The following is a 10,117-nucleotide window of genomic DNA, read 5'->3' as shown; positions in this document are numbered from 1 at the left end:
ATCCCCAACTCCCTTTACTTAGTCAAACTTGGGTGAGCAACCATGCTGCTGCCATTTATCTAAGAAGAAATTCTATTCCTTGCTCCTTGTGATGAGGCGGTATGACATCGCAGAAGTTCAGTCTAGGATGCAAAGTTACCTCTTTTGTGAGGGCTGTGGCATCTTTTGGTGCCATTCCCACAGTCCACATCAGAGCCCAGTTCTGTGAGAAGCAGATACACCCTAGAATGAACATTATAAATTTTTCTACATTTGTTTTCTATGAATACAGATAAATAAATGAAATGTTCTTCCTTTTTATTTAATTGCTATTTGCTAGCAATAAGCAAAATAAAATATTTTTATTTCCTTGTACATTCTTTTTGTTATGTAAAGGTTAGGTACATATATTGTACATTAAAATTTATTCCAAAGGTATGTTTGTGAAAGCAAATAGAGGTTTCTCTTTTTAAGCACAGCCAATAGGCAACTACAGTTGACAGCTCCTAAAATAGAATTGTAATCTCATACTTTGTTATGATAAAATCCTTTCCAATCATGTTTATGGTAGGGTATTTTGGACAACTTTAATTTTGTGAACAGTTGCATATCAAGGCAATGTAATGTTAATGGTTTCAACATACCATTTGATTTTCACGCACAAATATTGGACTTGTTCTTTTAAGGAAAAAAAAATCTGAGTTGCTTGGAGTTCACGTTGCAATGAGAAAACCCCACGTTTAACTTTCTGCTCTTATTATGTTAAGGCTTGGACTCATCTCCAAACAAACGTATGACTGAGGTGATGTTTTGGAATAACATCCTGTGTTTTGGTGGAGCATCACTCTTCAGTGACATTCTGAGGTTGCATTGTATTAGCACATGATATTTTCCCCAGTTAATTGATATCCCAGGTTTGTCCAAGGGAAAATCTACAGCTCCCCCAAACATGCTTGACAAGTTATTATATTTACTTTAGTCAAAGCCCGTGTGTGCAATATCCCTCTTGGAGGTGGTCTATTATTCGAGTCCCATATGCTTTTTGTTTGGGAAGAAAGCAGTCACTGTGTCATACTGTTACATGGAGTATTCTTTTTCAGGGATGTTGTTCCCTTGGGGACCATATCAGGCCAGAGTTCCTTAGTCTAATAAGACCTTTGTAACTCTTATTGTATAAAAGTTCTGGGAGGGAAGCAAGAGTTAAACAGAAAATGTAATTCAAGCAGCCATATTAGGCCACATGTGGGAAAACATGACTCTCACTATTGGATTTAAAAACGGTATTTGTTGTAAAAAGCATTGTGATGCTGTAACATTCAGGGTATTTCCGTGTAAATGAAGCCACTGTGGCACAGGAAACTCAGAATGTTACAACATTTACTTCACTTTCTGAATAGGAGTGATTTTTTAAAAAAACCATCACACTGAGTTGTCTGTTAATAAAAAATTTATATTGAAAATGGAAACATATTATTAATTATTGTAGAAGTCTTGGTAGGTTGTTGTTAGGTGCTGTCAAGTCGTCCCCAATGCATAGTGACCTATGCACAGGAGAATGAAACACTGCCCGCTTCTGTGCCAGGACCTTATGAATAGCATAGAAGTCTTATATAATGATACTTAAACCAAGATTTTCCAGTCAGTAAAATGATGTATAATCTTTATGAAAATAAAACCATGGCAGCATTATATATGTATTTTGTGACACATTAGTACAAATAAAGTATATACTTATTAAAATTACTTTATTTGGTTATTGTAGATTTACCAATAGATGATAAATAGCAAATATTCAATAAGAACCAGAATTTAAAAAGTAGATTTTGCAAATTGAACAAAGAAGTTCTTTCCTCAGATTTTTATAATGATGTCTGATGCTGAAAAATTTTTATTTTAGTTTTTACATGTATAACTTTTGAATACATAAAATAAATATTACAATATTTAAATCTTTTCCATAATTATGGTAATATTAAAGCTATTTTCCAAAATGTGAAGAGTTTACAGTAAAATTTGTGGGATTGTGTATGTTTGCCGTTCTTATTTATTTTTTTCTTACAGCAGATGGTTTCACAGCAGCGCATTCTAATTCATGAAGATTCCATGAACCTGTTAAGCCTTTATACCTCTCCCTCTTTGCCTAACATCACCTTGGGACTTCCAGCAGTGCCGTCCCAGCTCAATGTAAGTCATTGCACTGTATCAGCCTACAGCAGGCTGAGAGATAATTTCACAGGACTCTCTCCCTTACATTTCTTACATATTTAAACTTGAGAAAAACTTGGTTGAGTCAACTTCCCCTTCACTCTGTTGAATTGTTTATGTTGTTTCAGTATAATTTCATTGTGAAGAATTACACAAATTACCATGATAACATACAAATAATGACTAACATTTGTATAATGCTTTGTTGTTGTTGGGTATTGCCAAGGAGATTCCTACTCATGGTGACCCCATGTGACAAAGTATTGTTGCCCCGTAGGGTTTTCCCAGCTGTAGTCTTTACAGAAGCCTAATGTCAGGTCTTTGTCCGAGCCACTGTGTGGGTTTGAACTGCCAACCTTTCAATTAGCAGCTTAGCACTTAACCACTGCACCATCAGCACGCCTTGTATAATGCTTTTGAACTTAAAAAAAAAAGCATTCTCCAGTTATATCATCTTAGTAGCTCTACGTAACCATCCTGTGAAACAGAGCTTACAGTGTATATTTACAGAAGCTGAAACTTGAAAAAGTTAAAAGCCCAAGTTCACAGATCAGTAAGTAGCAGTCCTGGACCTCAACCCAGACTAGTACTGAGAGACATGACTTCTAATCTACAGCTGCATATGTTTATAGAATTCATTTTGTGAATGACTTTATTTTGAGAATTTAAGTTACCGATTCTGTGGTATTGAAGAATACTTATCTGGAGAGATTTTCTAAGAACAAAATTAAAATATTCCCAGAAGATTCAAAGTGAATCAATTAGTTTAAAAGTCCAGATAAACGGAAATAGGATCTTTTGGATAATTTTTCTACTAGCTAAAAATAGTTTTAAGTAGTTATATTTATTTTATGCATATTCCCTGAAAATAATATGTTTTGATCTATGTAAAGGATTTGTGAGCTTTATCCAGAATAATTCATCTGTGAAACATTAGTAAATTAAATTGCACTTACAGAGAGTTCCTGGGATACATTGAGCTTAAAAAGAAATTTGTTTCAACTCTTGCCACCAGGTTTCCCTGTCTTCGCCATTGAGTGTTTCATTGAATGTTCCACTGAGTCCAGCATGTCAGTCTCACACCTTTTACTGTATTTTCTGCATCCAAAACTTCTGAATTTTATTTTCGGAATATACGGCGTCTATGTGTTATGCTATGGGAGCTCTGGTAGCATAGTGGCTAAGGCACTTGACTGCTCACCAGATGGCTGGCGGTTCAAACCCATCAGCCACTCCTTGGAAGGAAGGTTGGGCAATCCTACTTCCGTAGTGATACTGCCTCGGAAACCCAAGGAGGGGTCGCTATGAGTCAGGGCTGACTCGATGGCACATAACAACAACAACAATGTGTTATGCTGATTTATGCACAAGCACACCCCACCTGTAATAGCATTTTTATTTTTTATCTCTTTATTGTGATTTTGGTGATAGTTTACAGAGCAAATTGGTTTTCCATTCACCAATTCATACACATTTTGTTTCATGACATTGGTTGCAATCCCCACAATGTAACAGCACTCTTCACACTTCTTCCCTGTGGTTACAAATGTAACCACTTTGTCCTTCTTTCCTATCCATTCCTGCCTTCTGAGCTTTATTCCTGAATTAATGCTGTCCATTTGATCTCATATGGTTGGTTGTTCTAAGGAGTGTGTACCTCCCTGCTGTTATTGTTCACCTCATAGGTTTGTCTGTTGTTTGGCTGAAAGTTTAGCCACTGCAGTGAGGTCAGCTCCAGGCCTGAAGGATGACTGAACTCACTGCCAACAAGTCTATTCTGACTTACAGCAACCCTCTTTGGGTTTTGGAGGCAATAAATCTTTACAGAAGTAGATTGCCCAGCCTTCCTTCTGTGGAATGGCTGGTGAGTTTGAACCACCAACCTTCTGGTTAGCAGTCAAATGTCTTAGGCACTGCACCACCAGAGCTCCCAGGAGGGTGACTAAGGGCCATAATCTCTGGTTTCCACCAGTCTCTATAAGATCAGTAAACCTCATCTTTTTTTTATAATGACATTTTTTAAATGATAAATTTCATAATTATGTTAATGCCCAGTATAAAATTAAGATGCATTGTATTACAATCAGTGTTTTTAATAGAATATAATGTTATCTCTGGTAGCACAGTGCCTAAGGCACTTGACTGCTAACCAGAAGGCTGGCGGTTCAAACACACTAGCCGCTCCTTGGAAGGAAGATAAGGCAATCTACTTCCATAGTAATACTGCCTCAGAAACCCAAGGAGGGATCGCTAAGTCAGGTCCGACTCAATGGCACATAACAACAACAACAACAATGTTATCTCAGGTAACAGTTAGACCAATGGAAAAAAAAAAAAATCAGAATTTGCTAGTTGAATCATATCTGAGAATTACAGAAGAAAATTTTTTAAATCTTTATGCTGTGCCCTTGAAATTTCACATTAAGCATGTAAACAATTAGTTTTAGTGAAAAGAAAATAAGAATTAGGAATGAAACTAAACCTAAAAAAAGTTTAGGTTTTTTTAAAAATAATGTTTTAATGTCTTTACTTATAAAAAGTTGCTTTTCCTTTGATTTCCATTTTTCCTATCTCTTCTGATAATAACTACATACTAACACAAAAACTTCTAATGTCACATGAATAGGTATTTTATTTCCACTACTTTTGTGTGTTCTAAAGCACTCCTCCTATTAACACACATATACACTACTTTTAATGTGGTCAGGGAGAATTTTTTTCCCAAAGGACCACATACTAAAGCCAGACCATTTAATGTTTCAATGGTAATACTATTTGGTGCCATTGGCTGAATAAACCAATGTGGTTTGGATTGAAATTTCATTTTTCTTTGCTTCCATTTTGGTGTGGATGGGGCCATCACAATTAATTTTTCAAACTTAGCATTGCTTTGGCAAAGGGACCTCTAATATTCTATTTCCCCACTGAGTAGTGGGAAATTCTAAGGAACAGAGGCCAGGACAAAGAATCACGTCTAGATTAAACATTGCATTGACTTGCTCTGTGACTCAGACAAACCACTTACCTCTTTGTCCTGTAATTTCTCCATCACTAATAATTGCTTTGCTTCCCTGGTGCACAGCAATTCTGAAAGATGAAACATGAGTTTTGAAAAGAAACATGCCACATAATTTTGAGGTATTAGACTTCTATTTTGGCAATACCAAAATGAACATCATTCATTAAATTATTTCAATAGGATAATTCATGATTACTATTGATGATATAATTATTATTGCCTTATTACTGTGTTATCATACATTTCAAGTTCTTAATAGCATTTTTATTTGATATCTGATTTCATTTTAGTTTACTTTATAAAGCAAAGTATCTGCAATGTCATTTTCAATATTTAGAGATTTGAGGATCTGTTATGAATTAATGTAAAATACATGTTTAAATCAAATTCTTGCTATATTTATTACATCTTTCAGTGAATTATTTAATTTTATTTAAAAAATTAAATATTGGAAATGTTCAGCTTATTAGAGGAAATGTAGAGAAAAAGAGAATTTTGAAACTTCAAAATTATGGACCATTAAAATTACAGACTAGAAATCACTACAGGATAGTTCTACTCTGTCATCTGGGTCACGATGAGTTGAAATTGACTCGAAGCACCTAACAACAAAAACAAATCACTATGATACACTGTTTAGATTAGCTGTTTAAATAAATTTTACTTTTTAATCTACCTGGTAAGGCTCTCTGGTGGTATAGTGCCTAAGGCATTTGACTGCTAACCAGAAGGTTGGCTGTTCAAACCCACCAGCCACTCCACAGAAGGAAGATGGGGCAATTTACTTCTGGAAAGATTTACCACCTCAGAAACCCAATGGGGGTTGCTATGAGTCTTAATCGACTCAGTAGCAGTGAGTTTGGTTTTTTGTTTATCTACCTTTCACTTAAGCAGTGCATCTTAATATATATTTAGAAATCTAGAAATTAACTTCCTATTTCTTAAGCCAGACATTAGCATGCTTTTAACGTCAAAAATGAAAAAGAGCTTTTCATTTAAGTTCAGCACAGTGATAGCCAAAGCTAAATTCTCTCCAGTGCTTGTTTTTGTTTGGATTTCTCCTTTGTTAATGTAGTTAGTTTAAAAGGCATGCTGTTATCCATTTTCCCTATTCTGCCTTGAGTAAGATGGGGTTTTTGTTTTGGAAAATTATGGTATAAGAAACTCATCTAATGATGTAAAGACCTGCTGGTTCACAGGAACAAAAGAGGATTAACATCTTTATGATTTCTTGACACAGCCTTCAAATTCACTCAAAGAAAAACAGAAGTGTGAGACCCAGACGCTCAGGCAAGGTGTTCCTCTTCCGGGGCAGTATGGGAGCAGCATCCCGGCATCTTCCAGTCATCCCCACATCGCATTAGAGGGAAAGCCCAACAGCGGCCACCAAGCTCTCCTGCAGCATTTACTGTTGAAAGAACAAATGAGGCAGCAAAAGCTTCTTGTTGCTGGTAACTACAATGCCATCCTTTGCAGGCCATTTTAGGCCTTTTATTTCAATGAATATATAAGTGAAATGTAAATAGTCTCTTTAACTTAAGACCTAGTAAAGATTCACAGTGTTGTATAAGGATCTCCCCACAACTTAGAGTGGTAGGAAAGTCTGTTATCCTTATTTCTTCCCTGGAGCCCTCCCTTCCCCCCAAAAAATGAAAAAATACCTCACTTAACCATCGTACAGGCCAGAGTGAACTACTGGTAAAACATGGTCCAGATGCACATTTGTCCTATATTTTGACACTTTTCTCCCCACCCAGCCTACCTTTCTTCTGATGTTTTCCTGGTAGGATTACTACTTTTCACAAGATTTATCTATCATATATCTATTGTTGGTAGCTTCTTGTCTTACCTGAAAGAAAAATGATATATATGTGCATATGCATACACATATACACACATATATACCTATATGTTTTGTTTTGTTTTTTTTTCAGGTGGAGTTCCCTTACACCCTCAATCTCCCTTGGCAACAAAGGAGAGAATTTCACCTGGCATTAGAGGTACCCACAAATTACCCCGTCACAGACCCCTGAATCGCACTCAGTCTGCACCTTTGCCTCAGAGCACGTTGGCTCAGCTTGTCATTCAGCAGCAACATCAGCAGTTCTTAGAGAAGCAGAAGCAATACCAGCAGCAGATCCACATGAACAAAGTAAGTCCCCAAACTAAGTCAAAATGTCATAACCGCCTGAGTGGAAGCCATCGTTACATTAACAAGAGTGTATAGCAAAATGGAGGTTATAGATCTGTGAGATTTCTCATGACTGAGTACCTATTTCAGTAATCAAAACCATACACGCCCATCCATGTAGAGCCCTATTTTTTCAGTACTGTAGAAAAGGGTCAAGGCAGAGTTGACTGTAGAGTACTGACATGTCGGAAAGTTTGTCCAGGTGCTGGGAGAGATGGCAAGGCTAGCTAACAGGGTATTATTCAGTGACTTGGATGCATCCATGTTTTAGTTACTTTTTAGTATTCCCCATTGCATTCCAGAAAGTGTTTGAAGCAGTTTCTCGGAAACTAATCATTTCTTTCTGGCAGCCTTATTGTGGCTGAAATGTCCAGTGAATAGTGCCACACTGCATCCTCGGGAATTCTCCTGCTGAGGTAGCCACAAAGAAACAGTGATTGCAATATAATGATAACAGATGAGACAATAAAGCATTTTCAATGAATATATAAGTGAAATGATATTAAGGAACTAGCATTTCACTTTTGCCACCCCTCTCACCTATGGTTGGTTTATAATAGCAGAATCTTCTCATTTCTGGAATATGTTAAAGTCTTGAAGGTAAAAATTCTGTTCTTTCTCTTGTGTATTGTATCACATAAAGTAACTCATAGAGGCATAGGAAATATTATACTGAGAAATGATGTCCTGTTTACTGATTGATGTCTTTGTAAAATTTGCTTAGGCAATTAAATGCTTCATTGTATTGTGATTGAAAAAAACACACCTCATGGGCAAAATGTTTAACTATACTTAGGATAACTATCTTAGACAGTAGAGGAAGGGATGTCATAATGTGGTCACCATATTGCAGGTAAGGCTGGAGTTTTTCTGTTCTCTCTGGTCTCTACGTTAGCAAAGGTCGAGCCATGAAGAGAGCATGGGCTAAAGACCACCACTACTGATTAAAAAGTCTTCCAACCCAGTCCTCTGCCGCTGTCAAAGATGTGTGTGAGGGGACAGTGTGGGGAGGGGTACTGACAGTGGCTATCAACTCTCTGGCCTCTTTAACCTCATAATCTGCATTACAGATACTTTCAGTGTCGAGTTGACATCTGTTTTATTGCTACACATTTCTTTAGATTTATCACATTATTTTTCAACAAATAGTCATCAGGGTAGAACTAATTTTCATCTCTGTATAATGGCATACTATTTGTTGACTTGAAAATGACTCTATGTATATTGGCTATTATTGTGGTAGGGTTAGGTTTATTTGTTTGTTTTGTAGTTTCTTAGCACAATTTAAATCTCTTGGGAATTGTTTGAAAAATGTCCAGAGTCCATTGAGAGAAATTTATACTGAAATATAGATTGGGAACTCTACTTTTCACCTCATAATATATTGATCTTGAATTAGATTCATTTATGAAATTAGCATTGGGTTTTAGATGTGCTTTCTGTCCCTCTTTGTTCTATTTCCTAGAAATTTGTGGATGTGCATATTCTACTAACAATGAGTAAATGGATTCTTTTGAAATCATAGTCTTAAACTGATAGTTGGAATATCATTAAATATATTTTCAAATACATTTTGTAAGACCTAGAGTAACCACTGTTTCAGATTCAGATGGTATGCTAATATCTGAATTTTTTTTTTTTTTAATCACACTTGATGCTAACCTCAGTCACGTGGAAAAAAGTTAAGATGAAAAGCAGGCATTTGCATCTTAGCAATGAGAAAAGCAAATCTTATCGGGAACTTTCTCTCTCATGTGGAGCTGATTCCTTGGAATCTGTTAAGAATTCCCCCTAAAATTAGAAACAAACCTATACTTTTAGGTACATGTTTGTACAGTGGTTTGATTATTAAATCTTGTCTTAATTAGGCAAAATGAAGACCAGAAAACTTCAAAGTACGGAGCTGATCTTTATATGTTAACCCCTCTCAGCTTGGGTGTTTAGATTACTCATGTAGGTCTCCAGTTGGCTTTTCTCCAAGTATGGGTTCCATATGTTTAATCAAGATGGCATATGCACATTGGGTATTCTCCAGCTTTGGAAAATATTTCACCTGCCCTCAATTGTCTAAGAGAACAGAGAAGAATCTTATTAAAGAAAATATTGGATCTGTGTCCTATTCTTATGCATTCACAATAGAAACATCAAAAAGTAAACTGCTACTGTTCAGCCTTCTCCATGGGGTGATGAAGACATTTATTTCACATTGGGTCAGGGTCATGACTTTGATGCCAAAAACTGACAAGTTTCTGTATAATTCTGTGAAACCTGTGAGAGCTGGAACTCGATTAGACTGCCTTGTTTTTCTGAGTGTAGCAAGTTTTCGTCCTCTGACAATGTGCAGTGTTACCATTTTTCTAATGCTCATTTTTAGTGGACAGTATTCAAATTTTCCTTCTCTGACAGGTTTCCACCTTACACAGCCTCTGACTTTCACAGGTTTTTCTGTAATATATATGCATGTACTCTCTCTTATTAAAATATCCTTAAGTGAGAAATAACCACGGAAACTGTAATTTTGGGCATTTCCCAATTTCAGTGGATAAACTTACTGAATCCATTCAAACTAGAGTCAAGTAGTTGGCATCTTAAAAGCAAGGCCCTTGTTCTTGAGATAATTATTAGAGCAGGAAACAGGCACACATGAAGACAGGTATGCAAATAACATTTAAAATGTCATTTTCTTTTATCTCTCATCTTTTTTCATTTTTTTTTTTTTTTTT

General features: G+C 36.1%; 1 protein-coding gene across 1 annotated transcript in view; it reads left to right on the top strand.

The window, feature by feature from the left end:
• Window positions 1-10,117, top strand: part of HDAC9 (histone deacetylase 9) — a 582,041-nt gene that overhangs the window by 98,467 nt on the left and 473,457 nt on the right. The window contains exons 9-11 of the mRNA XM_007946059.2: window positions 2,041-2,163; window positions 6,444-6,654; window positions 7,138-7,355. Coding sequence (XP_007944250.2) covers window positions 2,041-2,163; window positions 6,444-6,654; window positions 7,138-7,355 — 552 coding nt within the window. The remainder of the gene's footprint in view (window positions 1-2,040; window positions 2,164-6,443; window positions 6,655-7,137; window positions 7,356-10,117) is intronic.

The sequence above is a fragment of the Orycteropus afer genome, unplaced genomic scaffold, assembly GCF_000298275.1.
Source record: "Orycteropus afer afer isolate SDZICR_OR568_19922 unplaced genomic scaffold, OryAfe1.0 scaffold00008, whole genome shotgun sequence".
NCBI lineage: Eukaryota > Metazoa > Chordata > Mammalia > Tubulidentata > Orycteropodidae > Orycteropus > Orycteropus afer.
The sequence above is the reverse complement of the archived record's forward strand: the minus strand, read 5'-3'. Positions and strand labels throughout refer to the sequence as shown.